Raw genomic sequence first — 19,677 nt, 5'->3', positions numbered from 1 at the left:
TAATTCTAAAAATGAAGCATGAATGCAATATAAAAGCTATTGACAGGAACATTAAGTTATTTGGAGACCAACGGAACATTAAGTAGTACATTTATCCATCACCGGTAATTTTCAAATAAAAATTTCTAGATACATTATTTCATTGAAATTACACGGTTTGTATGATGCAAGGGAACAGATCAGGTAACCACAGTAATCTTTCCTGCTTTATAAACAATGAATTTCAGTTTTGGAATGTGATTGAAAAATGCTGTTTTTCTCTCCCATGGGTTACTTTCTAAGAGTCATTAATTTGTCACTGCATAAGCTGATCAGTTTCACTATTCCATTAACAGAGCAATTCAATTATTCTCTGTTTCCACACTGAAACCTATTATTAAATTATATTATGAGGCATCCAATAAATTGTAAATAGCTGACAAAGTATTTTGTAATATTTATTTATATAGAAGAAAACATTTCCTATCAAAACAGTGGATGATTTATTAACTTTATAGTAATTCAATGACTAAAACAATATTTAAAACAAATCTAAGCAAAATAAACATTAAAATATAATTCAAAGATCCACCTCAGGATTAATTCGTAAATGAGTTTTAAATGTAACATTATTATAGCAACCAAACAATAACATGAATAAATGAGGAATTAGAACAGCTGACATTAAGGCAGCTGACCATTGCATTTTAAAATCTGTATCTATTTCAATTTAAAACATTAGAAAGGCTCTAGCTATTCTTTTTATAAGTAGCAAAGTTATAGTAAAAAAAGAAGATAGAGGTTACCCCATAAATTTTGTTTTGGAAATATCTAAAATATCTAATATCTAAATATCTGGTATCTAAAATAAAGCTTATTCTACATCATGCTGTGCATCAGCATGATGCCAAGGAAGTACAACTTTCCATTATTACATATATATGATAGATTCTGAGCTAAGATTATGTTTTAAAGCTAACAATTTAACCAGCATTCATTAAGAATTAGGCTTACACAGTTTATGTGTTACTACTTCTCCTCAATAGAAAGACCCTTTTTCAACAATCAACAATGCTATTTTCTTTGAGAAAAATACACAACTCGCCCTCTCCCAGGTCAGCAGCATCTGCTAAAGTTAAAGAAACCAGCAGAGAAACTGCCAGTAAACCAGCAAACGTTGAAAAAAACAGTCAGAATCAAAGTTCCCTCTGGGGTTCAAAGTCAGGGTATCTCTGAAGACCTCTTTTTATATCTCTGCCCTTCTAAATGCTTTTTCACAAAGCACAAAGCTTGTGAAAGGTTTTTTTTGTTTGTTTGTTTGTTTGTTTGTTTTTTCTCAGCTCCACAGACAGTGAAAGGCTCCTTCAAGACTTTAAATCCAGGGCCATGGTTTTCAGCTTTAAAATCTCTCCACAGAAACAAATGTCTTCCCCCCAAAGACCAAATGGGGTCCTGTGCTCATCAATAGGATCCTTAAAGTGCATAGTCAGTGAAGACTAAGATTACTCACAAAACATTTTCTAATAATCTTAGAACTGATTCCCCAAGGGCAGGACCCACACCTTACCATACACACACTTGCACATTTTTCCCTTGTACTATAGCAGCAGCTTAGTGTGTTCTTTATTAGGCAGGAGCAGAACCTCCCGTACTTCATTCATTTTGTCTAGCCCTTTGGTGTTCTATGTCCTTCTAGTCTACCTTTAGGCTTTTAAGAAGGGCCGTAAATGAGTCAAAGGCACCTACTTCTGGCAGGAATAAGTAGCATAAGAGACAAAAGTAATACATAGTCCCCAGTGAAAACAGAGGAGTCCTTTGGAATAGCAGCACTTTGCTGATGAAGGAAGCGTATGTTAAAATGTTGTAGAAGCTTTACAGAAAATCTGTGCTTACAAGATGCCTGATGATTAAAGTACATAAAACAGAAAAGACTTCCCAGAAATACATATGACATGGCCCTCTTCTGATGTAGCAGGCTCAAATGTTTGGCAAGGCTTATCTGTTTCCCTGCACGACAGGACTGTGCTGCCAGGGATGTTTGTTAGGTGCAGAACTTCCCCTGAGAGTGCCAGTTGCAAGGGGACACTGCCTTGTCCCATCAGAGACATTTGTGCATTTACAGTGAAAAGTGATTTGAATTTTAAAGCAATATTATTAACACTAAATATATATTTAAAATAAGCAATATAGCAAGACCTTTTCCTTATTAAACAATACTTGTCGGTTTGTTTCAGAGGTCTATAAATTTATGTCACAGGAGTTTCAACTGTTATCCTTTGCAAATCTGCAGTATAAATTCAGCTAAGGAGTCCTATGACAAATTGCCTTAGGTGGACGTTAAAGCATGTACATTAATGCATGAGGCTAAAATTGCTCAATTTCCCTCTTTCCTCAGCTATTGCAAAGCCCTGTATATTCAAATCCTGTGATTTTAATAAGAAAGCAACTATACTGCCACGTCATGAACACAAAAAAGTGTACTGCTGTATTTAGGTGAACATTAAGATTCAATGAATCGGTTGCACTTACAATCTTTCACACTTTGTTTATTCATTGCTCTTGTCAGTGACTCATTTCTCCCATAGCAAAGTCAGCAGAAGGGCACTCAGGGGAAGGTCATTGCCAACTATTCCCCATTACTGCCCTCTGCCCCCATCAAGTGTAGGTTCCAGCCCCACAGCAGAAGATGCAACAGCAGATGTGAATGGATCACCAGGACGAGGGGATATCCCTCCACCTCTTTTCTGATCAGTCAGTGAATTGCTCTGGGCTTTCTACCTTTGTAAGAGCAGCTATACTGACAGAATGTCTTTTCATCAGACACGCTTTCAAGACCTAACAATGCTGCAGTATTTAGCACAGTATTGCCATTTTCAAAGTCATACGTTGCCTAAGACTTTCTCAAACACTAGAGAAGAGACAACACCTTTCCTTGCTGCTAGTCCTTTTCCTTGTGTGGAGGAGACATACATGCTCTCTACAGTATTTGAAGGATAGTCCTATGAATGTGGCATGCATCTAAGAGAATGGTAGTACACTATGTAAGATCTTATGCTGTATTTTGGTATATCTGCTGCTGAATAAAGAGTACATACATTAAAAGTGTCCCATATATGTTACCTTTACACCTGCACTACTTTGGTTTACTTTCCAGTAAGTTGATAGAAGTTGAGACAGCAATCAATTTCTTCTATGCAGCTGCTGCACACATGGTTTTAAATAGTGTGCACTGATTTAAGTGGGAGAGGGAACAATTAAATTCACTATCTTCTATCTAGACAAATGTCTCTCTGTGAACAGGAATTGGTCTCTGTGTTAATGAAAAGGAGATTAGAAGCTTTCTGTAACCACAATTTCTTTTTCACAGTACCTGGATTGCCAAATGGACAAGGGAAGAGGCATTGGCACAGCTATGGCTCTACAGTCCAATACAGTAATTTCAGTAATGTTTGAAAAATCAGGAAAAAAAAAATCCCCCACAGACACATAAGTAGACTTTCACATTGCCTAGGTAAACCTGAGTTGGTTGATTTAAAAGTAGGTGTTCATCAATTTAGTCAAATACACCTTACGTTCCCTCACCATTGGTACTAGTGTTGCTTCAAATCCTACAATACAGAATATGATGTAAATCAATTGTGTGCATGTGGGGAAGAGGGAATATGAAAAATCTCACAGCTGGTGAATGAGCAAGAAACATGTCAAATAAAATGGCTTTGTCTGTTTTTTTATAAATTGTATTCCCTGTCTTACTGACTTATCAAAAAACTGACTTTCTGATGGAGGGTGCTTTCATATGTGCATATGAAGCACCTACTGAAGCAGTGGCAATGCATCAACATAGAGTTTTAATAGTAATCATATGGTTGTCCAAGACCACATGCTGAACATTTATATAATGCTCTATTACTGCAGAGCAAGCCCTTAGAGATGATAAAATGGATAGTGGTGTTTAAGTGCTACCCTCTTATGCTCTGAGTGACAGTAAAAAAATTCCATGAGGAGTAACAAGAAAAGCAGTCTATTTTTTCTTCCTTAACCTCATGACATAGCCAAGGGAAAGCCTAGATTCACCAGCAAAAGTTGTTTGACAGGTGACAGTGACCTGTTAGCATAAAAAGAGGAAAATTCACAGCAACAAGAGCATGAATTCTGCTGGCTCACTAGGCCCTTAACAGGATAGAAGGAAAAGCTGTCTAAGCCAGCCTACATTAAAAACTTAATTTCAAGACACCCTGTAAGCAGTCAGACCTTAGACTTGATGGAATTTGGAAAGGCAATTTCTACCTGATGTGAAGGTTTTTTTCTAACCAAGAGATTAAGTTATTTCATGGAAACACTGTTTCTAAAATGATGAAATGTGGTAGGTGTCTAGTTGAACAAATGGGGCTGGACATTGCTTATATGAAATCTGTAACTACTAAACAAAACAAAAGAGACTTGGAATTTAAGACATGGAAGGCTGACATCTTGTATGTAAAAGGAAATGGAGTTAGAGTTTTACAGAAATTTCACACTGCCAATTTTCTAAGTAGAATTATTCTAGTATTTAGAAACCCTGCTTCATTTACTTTCTCCCAAGACAACTTAATTCTTTAACTACATTTGAAAGTTACAAGTTCAACTAACTAAACTATCCTCTTTACAATGTAATATGCAGAACAACTACTTGGCACTTGAATTTAATATTGCAGAGACTTAACAGTTACCTATTCTTGCTTCTTCTCTAAAGAAGAGCAAGAAAGGACACTGGATGTAAGAACTTGTAATAGTGGTTCATGCGTATTTTATGAATCCCAAAGCTATATACTTTGCAACTAAAAAACTGGGGGCAGGGGAGAATGACAGAGAGAGGCAGACACACACGAACAGGAAAAGATTTCTTGGATCTCCTTTTTTCTCCCAGCATGAAATTCCTTTAATTTACATTTATAGTACACAATCTTGTGGAAAGCTTACTATTCTCAGACAACCAAAAAAGGAAGAAAGACGGGCACAGTGGCTTTGCAACTAGCCTTTCAGTCTATAAAGAAGTTCATCATACAGAGTTCAAGCAGTAAGTGTTTTGATTAAGCTTCAGAAACAGGTTCCATTCATAGCTGGAGTAAGTCAGATTTTTCTTTAGAAAGCTGTCCAGTTCTATACCTTGGGGAAACAATAAATTTCAAGGTTAATTTTTCTTATATTGGTTAATGCAAGAATGGACAACACAGATTCTTTCCTCTGATTTAACTAAATCATTTGCTACCTAATGAATAATCCTCAGGCTCCTGGAAAGTATAAGGACTGCAGGAAGGCATGGAAAGAGGAAACCATATATTCTTTCCAGTCTCTGCATTTTTCATGTCAGAAGAGACAGTGCTAGAGAGCTGGCACCCAGTCCTTGCCCACTAATCCAGAATTTTACAGGAGGAAGTATGTCTATTTACAGTTGTAGCCAGAAACAACTTTGCATTCTTCCTTCCAGAAGATCCCACTCATATTTCTATTGAAGTGCAGCTACTTTTAGAGAGTACAGGGCACTCTGCTGGCAGACAGCTTGAATACATCTACAGATAGTAGAAAAAAAAAAAAAAAAAAAAAAAAAAAGTAGTGCTGCCAGACCCACCTAACAAAACAAAAAGTCATCAGCTCTTATGTCCGCTCTATCATTGTCTTCACTACATAAAAAGTTATTCCTAGGATAAGAAGAATCCTCACAGAGAAAAGATAATTAACTTTAACATGCATGAGCACCGTAAGGTAAATATTCTTTTGTAGTATTTGACTTGTGTGAAAACTATAGAGTATCCTGGACTTCCATTAATATGCTCACATGCTACTAACTGGTTAAGATGACAGCCTTTTCCTTGCACAGACTGATTTAGAAAGCAAAGAGGACCTTAAATTACAAATTTATCTCAAAGATCCAGAGTGCAATTCACAGAGCCTAATTCAATATCCTGATGGGATGCACTGCTGAGTTTCCAACACTATCATATCATGTGGTTCAAGGAAGACTATTATTTGCATCAAGCTTTTACAGATGCCTACCTGAGATGACAGCTCTGTCAGTCTGTTTTACAAGACACTGAACCTATATATGCACACTGGGAGAAAGATTCTGTCCTGAAATGCTCACAACCTACAAAGGGGAAAATATTATTTTTGTTTCATATATATGAAAGTGAAAGAGAGGAAAGGCTGGGTTTTTAAGAGAACCCAATACTAACAGTTGGATCCTCATTTTTAAAGGGACCGACTTCATTGATTAAACAATACTGTCAACTCTGATCATGTTTACATATTCTAACAGGAAAACACATGAGAATCTGGTAGATTAATACACACATAATATATAATAAAGCAGTCAGTACTTGCAGATTTGTCTTCTGTGGAAAACGCCATTTCTAGGATCACAACCCTTGATTATTCTCAGACAAGAACTATCAAGATAGAATAAAGTTTGCTCTTAGCTAAATTACTACTTTTCAAATGAGTGTTCTCCTGATAGAGAATAAAGTCATAGCAGCACTGGGAAGACAGATTTACTCATGAGCTGCCTTAAAATAGCTGAAAACAACCTTTGTCAAAGAAACAATGTTGCAAAGAATGGCAAAAAGCCCTATTTACAGGGTTTCTGAAGAATTTCTAAAAAAATGTAGTTTATGTACACTGCATGTGAAATCTAAAGAATCTATTTTATTACTGACACAGGCTATACATTCCAATGGTTTGACTTTCCAATTTCAAGTACTTTTAACATAACTTGTGTACATATTTCAACGTTTCTGTATCAGTCAAAACTAATTCCAGAGCACTAGGTCTTGGTCCTCCAGTTAAAAAAAAAAGAAAGAAAGAAAGAAAAGAAAAGAAAAGAAAAATAAAGTATCCTAAAGCTGCATTTTTGTAAATATACAATGAAACCTCCATTTTTATATAAACAAACTAAAAACTTGCAGATCTTGGGAAATCTCTCAGAGCAAATATTTTTCAGTTTGCTTCTCTGTCTTTACATTCACTGACAACTATTATTCCCACATCCAATTTTTTAAAATGGGAGCTATGAATGGAAACACTAGCTGCTTCCAAAACTCTTTCCACAGAGATATGTAATTTCTCATAATGAACAGCAGATCCTTGTTCAGTTACATTACATTGTAAAACATTAAAATTCTTTGCTGATGACGAAAAATCTGGAAGATTGCTGCCCTCAAAGTTCCTGGAGTGACTGTACAGCACAATCTCCAGTATCACTATAGAATAATTTAGGCTGGAAGGGATCCATGGAAGTCATCTGGTCGAACAAACTGCTCATAGTAGGGCCAACTTCAAAGCTAGATCAGGTTGCTTAGTCATATCCAATGGAGTTCCAAATACATTTAAGGATGGAGATTCAGTCTCTCTGTGCAAACTATGTGATCACTCTCATTGTGAAAAAATATTTCTAGCACCTACTCAATTTCCCTTATTGCAAACCATAATCTGCAAAAAAATCAGTCATCCCCAAAGCAAAATATATAAATAAAATTAACACATTTGACAAGAACAGGAAATAAAGATGCATTTCAGGAAACTTACTCCAATAGGCTTTAGAACAAAGTATCTAATTGGTCCAGAAGGCCAAAAGAATATAAACGCCAAATGGACTTTGCTTTTTGATACATTATTCATGTAAATTATACTCATATTGTTATTAGCAGCAGAAAAAAAACCTGTCTGCCATGCAGATAGACTTAACACTAACAGCTGTATGATGCAAATCAAATGTAGCATGCTTGAAAACAGAAAGCAAGCTCAAGAACTACATAGCAAGTCTATATAGCAAACTTTACAAGAGTAAAAATTCTAATACTATGAAATTTCTTAAAGGGCCCATTTTAGTTAATCTCCATTCCAAGTGAAATTTCTAAAATACAAGAAAAAACATTCTCTGCTGGAACAGTAAATGCTGTAATCTCTTATTTATGTACACCTTTGCCCAGTCTCTAAACACAAAATTGTTTAACCTCAACTAAGTAACTGAGCTTGCTTCCATAATACCATCAGAAATGACAGTAAGCAAAGGTCCATCCATTACCTATGCCAAAAAGCTGAAAATCCATCTTGCCTATCTTCAGCAGTCAAAAAGCTAGGCTAAGTTTATTTTCTAGACACTCTCTCTACAGTCAAGAGACAGAGAAGCAGCAAAGTGATGTATCTCACGTATATAAGGATGGAAAATTTCACAAAAGCTTCCTCTCTCTCCACTGACTATCTAACTTAGATTAGGTACTTAATATTTAGACTGCCTAACTTAATCTGATCTAGTTTGAATATTTAGATTACTGTATTTTTTGGGGGTGGGGAAGTAGACAAAAAAAATCAGGATGAGAAAAGGTACACAAACCCCAAATGACTATAAAGTGATCAGCAGCCTAACCAAATACTTTTAAAAAAAATTCCATAACAAACACATTCTCCCTGTCTCCCCTATCCCCACTCCCATCCCCAACAAAGCACTAAATTAGTTATGGCTTCAAAAATAACTGAAAACATGTACAGTAAGTTCAAGTGTTTAACTGTTATTTCAAGACCAATACACATACAAAAAGCGTAATTTAATTTATCATCATTTTGCAGTAAGTGAACATTAACAATTACATCTAATTGTGTTACATAAGTCTTTATGAATAACTAAATACCTAATACAAATATCCAAGTGATTATTAAAGATTAATCATTTAAAGTGTTACCAATAAGATGTTCAGTAATTCAGCATTATATGCTAACAATCCTAGAAGCCCTTTCTAGAAGAATACTAATTTACAGTTGTTCTTTCTGAACAATGCTTTGTACAGTAAAAAAAACCCCCTGGATTTGTGTTTTTCTGCTTCCCTTCCCACCCACACCCACATAGCTTTGCTCTCAGACTGGACTACTAGCCAGTCAAACTTGATGGTAAAAATCCCACCAACTTCAAGGGTCCAAGATCTTAGTTTCAGAGTCCAGCTCAAATGTTCTTTGGGAATAAAATCCATTTTTTGTGTAATGTGCAAAGTGCAAGTTTTCTCCAGTGCTATCAGAAATGTGCGCGGCTAAGAACTTCACCACAGAAAAAATGGTAGCAATTGAAAGACTTTCCAATTTCCAGCAGCTCTAGTAAGGACAGATGTTAGATGATGTTTACAGGAATGACAGATGAAATGTGTTAAATACAGGTGCTTATTAGGTCAGGTACCCTCTAATTTCACTAGGTCAAACCAATGTTTTCACTCAAGTTCTTCAGTTTCCTCTGTAAAAAGGTCAGCCAAATCTGCCACTGTCAGAACTGAGGCTTCTGACTGTTTCATGGAAGAGCTCGTGTGGCTAGGGGAAAAAATTGAATGCAGGCATCAGCGAAAGAATCAACTTAAGCAACATGCTATATGCACTGAAGACAGACTACATGGTATCAAATAACTGCTCAGCTATGAAGCTCAGCAGAAAAATCTACTTTCCACTAGGCAAAACACATACACTGATCAGGTACGTCTCTTGCACAGTCTGACTAAGATACAAAGTTCATCTACTGTCCCTAGTAGTGGTCCACACCAGATACTTCAGAGGCAGCAGAACATGGGATAATCAGCTTTGTCCTCTAACATTTAAGGGATTGGCTTCAGCTTCCAAGAATAAGGTTTGATACTGCTTTGAAGAGATTAAATCTCATTAGATCATTCAGCCACTGCACCACTTATCTGAATTTTACATGTAAAAGTAGTGCTGCTTTGCAGATGTGGAAACAAGCAAGACCATTCTTTCAAAGCTAAAGCCAAAATCTTTTTTAACTACAGCCATTCAAAGATATACAAATAAATGTTTTAGTCTATTTATTAACAGCCAAAAAACTGTGGAAAAATAACTCATTTGCCTTAACTAATGCCTCTCCCTAGACTCGTATGGATACAGTGTAGTTAGAGGAACAAAACTCTTGCACTTTCTGCACAAAGAATGTAAATACCACTTTTGTTCCAGTCCAAGTCTTTTTATTGCTTATAGTTTTTGGAAAGGATAAACACAGAAGAGTGCTTTCTGTTTCCTCACACCAGACTGATTTACAAGCTGGCATCTGGACAACTTTTGTACTGACTGCAAAAACAACCAGTGTGACACAGAAGTTACAGTCTGTGTTTGTAGAATTTAAACTCTACTATAGGACTTTATTCTTTCTTTAATTAATTTTACAACCCTTGCTCTCCAGTGGCAGGCTTAGTATTGCTCCATTAATTTCAATGCTTTTATAGTAATGGAAATAGGTAAACTGAAAGGTTTTAATCAGGCCGCCTATTTATGCTTCTAAAATATAGTTTATTAATTATTTGGGCTTTCCTGAAATAAAATATAGACAATATAAACAATATGTTCCCCTGAAAACTAAAATACTTAAGCTTCAACATACTAGAGCCAGGTTAAAAGATCCATTTTTCAAGCCCTAGAGCTTTTTTCAGTAAAAATAATCTGAAGAAGAGCAAAAATTTTTATTTAAGATACCTGCACTTAATTGGAAAAAAGTATAGTTGAAGCCTACCTTTTCAATGCAATACTAATGTTATAAAAAAATTCAACACATACCTTCTGTCTACAGTTTTCAGCATAGTCTGCATTCTCTCTTCTATTGTTGCTTTTATTAGGAACCTATGAACAATGGTAGACCTGAACATGTTTTTAAAAAGAAAAGAAAAGAAAACTGAAAGTGAGCAGAAGAAATGTCATCACTGTCAAGAGTCCAAGACCAAACTTTTTGTCTTGTACTAATTATTTTCAGATTGCTGAAAAACACCTCTGGATTTTAAGAGGAAAAATCTTAGAAGGTAATTAGCAACTTGCATTGACATTTAAGGGTGTTTAGTATGTCCCAGAGCACACATTTCCGCTTTGCTGTATCACATGCTAAATGAATATAAGCCATATTAAGTAAAATCTTGAAGCAGATGTTAAGCAAAGTTCTGCCTTCTGTATCCTTACTATAAACAAAAAGTCCTCAAGTGCTCAACATGTGGTTTACAGTAATGACTTTGGTCCACTAGTTGGTATACAATGTTTTATACCGCATCGTCACAAGCCAATCCAAGAGACAGAGCATAGCATAATTGATAATAGAAGCTCATTCCCAGAGTTTTAATAATATTATTCTTGAAGATGGCAAAATGCTATACAAATTTTAAAGGTCAGGATTTTTTTAAAACATAAAAAAAAATGAAAAATCCATTTGCAAAATAAAGATTAAAAAAGAAAGCTAGAGTGAAAAGACAAAATGCTAGGCATAAGAAAGTGAAAGAGAAGAGAGTCAGTTCCAAGGATAACATAGGAAGAATCATTCAAGGCCCCCCAATATACACATTTTTCAAGATATGAACCTTGAAACGCTTGGATGCCTTTCAAATCTTGAATTGAAATTTGGTGGGTAACAGCAGTAGCATTACACAGCGGAATTCTGAGGGAATAATGTGATTCATGGGCAAAGGTCTACACAAAGGAAGAGAACTAAATGAGCAGAACTACCGAACAGGTAATATTTGCAACAGTGAAACTAAGCAGAATTTTTCCTTATGCTTACCGTATTTGAGCATAGCCCCTTTTCAAACAAGGTTTGCTATAGCCTTATTTTTAAATCATAAGTACAGCACATGTTCTTGTTGGTTTTATTGCAGGATGTTATTCTTTTGCCAGACCTTTAGTGCTAGCATCACATGAAATTATAATGCAAACTGTTGCAAATAGTCTCTTCTGTGCTCTCACAGTTAATTCAAAATCTTTACGAACACACCCAACTATCCACCTGTTCAAAACACTCTTTCACATACAAGCTCCTTCATGCCTTCTCCTTTTGCTTTCATCCCCAAAACACAAAATCCGTTATTATTACTCCAGAATATTATTATTCCAGCATTGATTCTAGCTATGTTTCTACTTTGGATGCAGCGGTTTACTACTATTACTTTTCAAGTAACATGAAAACTAAAGAGAAAAATTTACATAAAATCCATTGAGGATAAACTTTCTAAAACCTTTGTTAAGTGGTCAGTTCTACTCACTTAATTCCTGTTAACTGCAAAATGTTTCTCTAGACAACTTCATGTCAAACCACCATGCAAACTGGAGGAACTAAATGTGTGTGTGTGTGTGTGTATTTTATGCATGTGTATTTTTTTATTTATATATATATATGTGCGTGTGTGTGTGTGTGTGTGTGTGTGTGTGTGTGTGTGTGTGTGTGTATATACACATAAAATACAGTTTTTTCAAAGTCATTTTTTTCCTCTAACCATAATAAATGGGGAACAATACTCCGATAAAATGCAGTGAAACATAAGAACAGCCAAAGGTCCATCTAAGAGTAGTAGCCTATCTTCAACAGCAGCCAAAAGCCTGCGAAAGACTAGTGTGGAGAAGAAGGAAAAAAAAAAAAGAAAAAAGAAAAGGAAAGAGATGGACAGTGTACAGACATTTCTCCCTAGTACTCTTGTACCCTCTAACACTCTGCAGCTCAGGGAACCAGATGTAGTTTCTATGCAGTTACAGATTTCTCAACTTGTTCAGCCTCTCTTAACTGAGAAAAGTGTGGCAGAACCCTATTCTAAGACAGTGATTACAACAGTCTCTTAAATGGTAAGAAACATACATTTGAAACTCAAAGCAAAGGAAAAACCAGAATGTTGGTCTCAGATATCCTGGTGAATTATGCATTTTAAGTCATGTAAAATGATTCTCACTATAACAACTACTGTTCTTAACAGAAAAAGCTAATGCAGCTCCTAATCTGGAGCTGAGAATGACCAGCTAGAATGAGCCTCCCAGACGAAGTGGGAAGCGCCATGTTTGAACTCAGCTGCACATGACAAATGAGTTGCTCAGACCTGTCAAAACTAAGAGATTTCTGAACATGCTTATAAGCAAAACTTTAAAGTTAAAAACTAAGGCAGTGGCACACACAAAATAGGGTGGTAGCTGAACCACAGTTTTCAGGATTTTGAACTCAAGAGCCTACATTCTTCCTAAATTACACTTTTAGTTCCCAAATTGTACAAAAGAGCCTCCTAAAGTACACGCTAGTGTCCTTTCAGCAAATGTTCTTTTAATGCCTTTATCTTTGTTCCTTATGTGATCGTCTTTAATAATAGTATTCCTACGAATACCCTCATCTCAAAAATTGAGAGGTTCAGTGAAGTAGACTGACTACTTATTCAGATTTTTAGATAACAATATGCAGTTCTATTCTGGACCATATCTGAACAACTTACAGCCATTTTAACTCTTACTTTGTTTGGCCAATACGATGCACTCTGCCAATAGCCTGAAGTTCATGTGCAGGATTCAGAATGGGTTCCACAAGCAGAACGTGAGTCGCTTCAATTATGTTTAATCCATTGGAACCAGTGTGAAGGGGCAGCAGCAAAATATTGATCTTGGGATCATATTTAAATGCGGAGAGATTTTCCTAAAAGGGAAACATCACGATAGCATGACAAAAGCTCCTCAGTAAACAGTGTGGTGGACATCTCTATATTTTAAAGAAATTACAGCAGTTAGTGCAGCACCAGACTGACAGTCCTGCAGTCTGACTGAGACAGGACCAGTCATCACAAAACAGATACTGGACAGACATCAGTAATGCAAGGATTTCTTGCAACATCGATCAGTACGGTTCAACCTTACCATCCATGCCAACATTTTTTTCTCAAAATTGAATGTACTGTTTATCTCCAGAGATTTTTTTTTTAAATAGTGGCTTGACATGATTAAGATTTTTAGAATTAATGAGCTTAGCAATCAAAGATTATGCCAAACAAATTCGTTGCTCTTTTAGTTTCTCAAATGAAGCAATAAAGGTAAGGATGAAATTAACTTCTGTTGACTGTAACTTTCCTCACCTAAAATAGTTTAAAGAAAAGTATCCTTTATGTACCTGAAATTTACTAATTCCATTGATCTGAGAAAAAACCATGTTGTTGTCATACAAAGCTTTTGAAATTATGTCCAACACATCTTGCCACTGTAAAACAAACACAATAAAACTCTATTATAAAAAGCAATGACAAATAAAATATATGAATAAATGTCTCAAAGAAAGAATAGATAAAAAGGCCTTTTATAATATTAGCACTTAAAGCTTTAAATAAAAAATTGTGTTCCAGGTACCATACCTTTCATAAAACTAAAGAAATGTGATTAAAAAGATCAGCTTGAATAAAAAACTAGCAGTAATCACAAAAAAGTTTTACAATGTATCAAAAACAGCTGGACATCAAATTTAAAAATGCCTAGAACTTCTAACAATCCTATATAAATGTGTTTGCCCTTTAAAGAAACAAACTTTTCCATCTATTAACTTCAATTATTGATCATGTTCCAATTTCATTAGGCAAATCATGCATCTCAAAACAATTAAGTGACTGTACAGAGCTACTCACTGAAAATATTACGATAGTCGAACTCACAGAACACACAAAAAAAATTAGACAGAAAATGATGATTAATACCGTTGAAAAAACTAAGGATTTAGCCCCTGGGTCTTTAAATTGAATTCTCTTCAGTGTTCGGACTACAGCTTCCACTTTGGTGGAGTGACTTCCCTTCAAAAAGTAAAAAAAAAAAAAAAACAAAAAAAACAAAAAAAAACAAAAAAAAAAACACCACATCAGTAGAGTAGATTATTATACAACAACCCCTTTCAAATTCACTTATAATTATATAGCATTATATTAGGACTTCTACATAGCTTACACATCTTAAAAGAGATTAGCAAATACATTACATAAATAAGAATGCTTCTGATAAGAGAAGACAAAATTATACTTAGAGATTTGAAGAACTTTGCCCTGCTTAGATGGCAGCTTCCCAGGTAGAGACTAGGGACAAATTTAATAATTGGCAAACTGAAGGAAGGATGGGTTGAGTAGCACTCAACTCCTTTTATACCTCCCTGATAATGCACCGCTATAGGATCTGTGGTGTATTATAATACACACAGCACATGGAAGAATGAAGTGCCACACACATACACCTACCTAGTTCTGAAAGGAGCAATCTGGATACCAGAAGCAGTGCGGCTGCACCAAACATGGCAGTTAGGCCTGCTGAGGTTTAACCTGCTCAGCAGCATAATCTTTAAAGAATCTTCCAAATGCATATTTAACTTCCCCTACCTTCACACCTCTTGAAAGTAGATGAAAAAACCTAGGTGAAAGCTTTTACTATTGCTTTTGTTTTCCCATTTTGGCAACACTAAACTTAGGTTCAATACTATCAAGTTGTTAATTATCTTAAAAATAATTAGATATTGGTAAATATAATTAACAATCCTTGCAGGATTATGTGCTGCAATGAAAACATCTCTGCATATTCTGTCCATCTTCCATTCATCTGAAAGTATTTCACTGAAATGCTTAATGAATTCTCTCACATACAGAAATCGCAATATACCCAAGAGAAAAGATAGAATACTACAGTCTACTTCTTGTTCACTTCTGTATTCCTCCTTTTCCCCTTAATTTAGGGAGATGGTTGAGAAAGTTCTTTAGTATCTGCCTCAAATCCCTTCAGTATGTACTTTGTGTTACAAAAGTCTTAGCTAACGTGTTGTTTTGTGAAGCCATTATTTAATTGCTTGCTTGTTCTTACATGTCAAGTAATTTCATGCTGCAGTACTTTCAGCTGGGCAAGTATTGTTTTATTTCTGTCTGCACCTGTCCTCTGAATGTTGAATTAACTATGTTGGCTTGCTGCAATGACAGATCAAATTTACTGGAGTTATGCTGCTTGCAGAATTGGCAGGGAAGGACAACAACAGTCTAAGCACAAGTTGGGAACCAAGAATGGGCAGCTCGATCATTCATATGTTGTGCAGCTGAATGAATGCCCCAGCAGATACATGTAAGGGACCTTCTGTAGCCAGATTTATCAAAGGCTGCAATAAGCAGTACCATTTTTTCCCCCTAGGGTCTTCTACAATGATTCCAACTCTGTGTCATAGACATAGAAGTAAAACAGCTTTTTCGTGACATCTCTGTCACACCAGGTAGACATTAACACCCTGTTTCCAAAAGTCAGATAGGCTATTAAGAATGCTTAAGTCAGCAGGTGTTATGATCTGCAAGGATGAAAGACACATTTGCAATTTTATGGCAGCTGCCTGACAGTTATAACCATCTTTAGTCAGCAGATCTGAGAGTAACTTTCAGCATTTCCTATGCATTCCTGGGTCAACTTTCAGGGTCATTTATGTGTTTTTCTAATATCACTCACCTTGGAATCAAACATGACAATTCCAGATCATCTGCTCTGACTGGCTTTTCCTTGGAAACATTTCACAAAAAGAGGACACGAAATGGAAAAGGATAGGGCAATCCCTCTTCTCCAGGTAAGATTTTTTAAAGCATGATCATAAAAAAGAGATTGCCAAAATCTCCTCGTCATCTGCTCAACAGAAGTGATAACTGCCCAGATCATCATGAATTGTGTTCACATGAAGCCTCTTACACTATTATACAGTCCAAATTAACTCAGTGAACAGTGTCAGTTAGGTATACTGTACCAAATTATTTAAATAAACAGGTAAGTTAACTGTACAGTATTTATGTGAATTAGGTACAATCTAAGCTGCTCTGCACCATTTTACTCTGCATAAATCATTTACATGCAAAGCCTTTTACTATTTGCAAAGCTATTGTTTTATATGCAGCATCAAACCTATTGAGAAATGAAAAAATAAACTGACTAAATGTAATCCTTTTAGTAAGAAAGCTGCTTAAAGAAAGCAAATCCATCAATTCAAAATGAAGTTTGTTAATTCCGCTGTAAGTTCAAGCTGTGCACATGTCTAATCTGAGTAACCTTAAGACTTTTCTGCTTTAAGCATCAATAATCCATCCTCCCGCTTTTGTTATTATTACTTGCCTCAGCACCCAAAACTGGAGTCCATCTCTAAACAATTCTTAAGTAATTCATTCACAGGTGTAAATCCCTGTATGACTAAGGTCTTACACACTCTTCACAGCCAGGGTATGACCTAAATTTTAACTGACCATTACTTAGAAGTGTGTATATGACCTTTCCAGGATCTTATTACAGAGGTATTTGGCTGAGGATTTAAAAGGAGAGAGGAAAAAAACCAAAAAGAAGTAGTCGTCAGCTTTTGCTGTTGGTTTTTGCTTCCTTCAATTCTTTGGTTCTTTTTTACCCTGCTATAAGAGACAGCAGCTCTAGCCACTGCTGTTGATCCTTCCACCCTTCAGACTTCTCATGAGTGAGGTGCTACAAATGTGATTTTGTACAAGATGAGCCAGAGGAACTATGGTAGAGAAAAAACAGCACGATGATCAAAGTGGTTACAGTCCTTTGCTCTATTTTTTCAACAGAACTAAGTGAACAGAGTTGCACTTAAACATGTTATGAACAGTGCAACTGAAAAAACAAATCCCACCCTTCACTTACACTATATTGGACATATGATATTGGACTTGTCTCTCAACAAACACTTGACCAAAGCTTTGGTTCACAACTCACAAAAACACTTCCACATTTCTTCTCCATGTTTACAGAGATGTGAAATTGACAGAGGTACCCTTGCTATTATGCATTCTTGGTTTTCAATTTGTCTTTAAAAAATGTTGCCTCACTTAGTGCCCATGCACCTTGATTTTGTCCTTTTGCTGAATATCCAGACTAGTGTTTATAAACAGATTAACTAGTTCAAATTAATTATGGAACAGCACACATTAGGATCAGAACTATCTAGCCAACAATTTTTCTCCGATGACAGGCTAGCAATAGCCATTGTAATACTAACCAGATATTGGAACCTTTTACAGAAGCAACATATACAGGGACACCATTAATCTCTCTCCTAGTATAAAATGCTTCCTTTCATAGTAGTCCTATTGTATCTGACTGAAGCATAAACTTAGCATGGAGAGTGCTGGTACAGTAAAGAGCAAGAGGTATTCAACACAATGGGAGGGGAAAAAAAAAAAAAAAGAAAAACCACACACATGGAACAGAGAAAAAGACCAGAAGGACTGAGAAACACAATTTTCCACACAGACTGCAAGATACTGATGTTAACCTGAGTATTCTACAGAAACTATAACAAAGTTGGTTAACTTTTGTTAACCACCATCCTTGAAGGAATGAAGTGAAAGATTTCATTTTTAACAAGCCTGCTTGCTTTGATAGCACATAGTATAAAGCTACAATATAAAGTGGTTAAGAATGGATGCAACTCAAGATGATATGCGAATGCATACTGCATTCATATTTTTGCTTAACTAGAAGTTAACAACTTGATGCAGAAATCCAAGGAAACACTACAGCCCTTTATGCACGATAGTAGATGACAAGGTCCTTCTGTGTTTAAAATTTATGAAACAGTTGAAATTTTTGTCTTTGGTAGAAACAGGATGACATCTCTAAATCCTGAGGAAATAATCTGTTAAAAACACCTGTAAAGTGAGGTCCTAATAACTAACACTTCAAAAATGCAGCCTATTTACTCCCCCTTGTGCCAAATGCTGTCAGCTATTTTGAATCTAATAATTTGATTTACGACGCATCTACACATGAAATGGAATTGCAGTCATTGTCCAGAGAGGCTGACATAACTAGTGGGAATGTGGCAACATCGACTCCAGTACAGGCTAGCAAACCTAGCACGCTCACAAGGGCCAGAGTCTTGCACAGATGCCACTGATGTCTTTGTCAGCACATTTCATTACTACTTTTTAACTATACCAGCCAGATTAAAGTTATTATGAATGTCTAGCTGTACTATAATCTTATTTTAATTTACTTAATTTAATTTTTAATTTACTTTAAGATAGCAGGATCCCCTTAATCAGAGTATTATCAACATGAGTCTCTACCTTTGCACTTTAGACCAGAATCCTCAAGCCCAACATGAACAGCTTACCTTTACAGGAATATCATCCTCCTGATTTGCAGTTTCTGCAGTAAAGACATAGGATATTTCTTTATGAGACGTTGTCTGCCTGCAAATGGCACACTTAATTGAGCTCCGGCGGGTGCCAACACTGTACTGTTCTATGATGATAGCTATACACTCATTACAGAAACAATGTCCACATGTCAGCACTGCCCACTATACGGGGAATTAAGAAGGAAAAAAATCCAGTATCACTTTCACATAAACACAAAAGAAAAACAGTGTACTTATGCAGCATTAAATTACATTTTCATAGAAACATTATTTCATTAAACTCAGATTAAAGTGAAAAATTTTAGAACTCTTTTCACCACTACAGCTGTGAAGAAACCTAGATTTCAAGGTTTACCAGGTCAGAAGGATTAACGATCTGTAGAAGTTCCCTGCATTTATTCTTCATTTTTTTCATTTTTGCAGTTTTAAACTTGAAGCAAGACATTACAATCTTTCATTTATATATGAACACATTCTTAGATGGTCAATTTGTATTGACCATCTGTAAAACTCTAAACATTCAGACTAGCTCAATCTTTATAAAAATTCCTGAAAGAAAATGCCTTAATTTTTCCATATTAAGTCCTATGCAACATCTTTGAATTTAAGAAGAAATGAGATCTTGTGCAGAGAAACTCCCCCCTCCCCAGAACACAAGCAAGTGCAAAAATTGTGTTGCAGAAGCCATCCTTCCTTTGAGGTTCCAGAGCATCTACATGTCTGCTGCGATCTTAACAGAGAACTAATTTGTAAAGCATGTTTTT

General features: G+C 35.8%; 1 protein-coding gene across 5 annotated transcripts in view; it reads right to left on the bottom strand.

Annotated features, from left to right (window-relative positions):
• Positions 1-6,640: 6,640 nt before the first annotated feature.
• The window catches only part of SHPRH (SNF2 histone linker PHD RING helicase), a 54,944-nt gene continuing 41,907 nt past the window's right edge, over positions 6,641-19,677 (bottom strand). For 3 of the 5 annotated variants that reach the window (XM_026100274.2, XM_026100273.2, XM_026100272.2), the window contains exons 25-30: positions 18,887-19,075; positions 14,391-14,552; positions 13,886-13,972; positions 13,239-13,417; positions 10,552-10,632; positions 6,641-9,306 (exon numbers count right to left, since the gene is read on the bottom strand). In XM_026100274.2, the coding sequence (XP_025956059.2) occupies positions 9,210-9,306; positions 10,552-10,632; positions 13,239-13,417; positions 13,886-13,972; positions 14,391-14,552; positions 18,887-19,075 (795 nt within the window). In that variant the 3' untranslated portion in view covers positions 6,641-9,209. The remainder of the gene's footprint in view (positions 9,307-10,551; positions 10,633-13,238; positions 13,418-13,885; positions 13,973-14,390; positions 14,553-18,886; positions 19,076-19,677) is intronic. The other 2 variants (XM_026100275.2, XM_064509193.1) reach the window with 2 other exon arrangements.

This window comes from Dromaius novaehollandiae, chromosome 3 (assembly GCF_036370855.1).
Source record: "Dromaius novaehollandiae isolate bDroNov1 chromosome 3, bDroNov1.hap1, whole genome shotgun sequence".
NCBI lineage: Eukaryota > Metazoa > Chordata > Aves > Casuariiformes > Dromaiidae > Dromaius > Dromaius novaehollandiae.
Note: the sequence above shows the minus strand (reverse complement) of the source record. Positions and strands in the feature narration are given on the sequence as shown.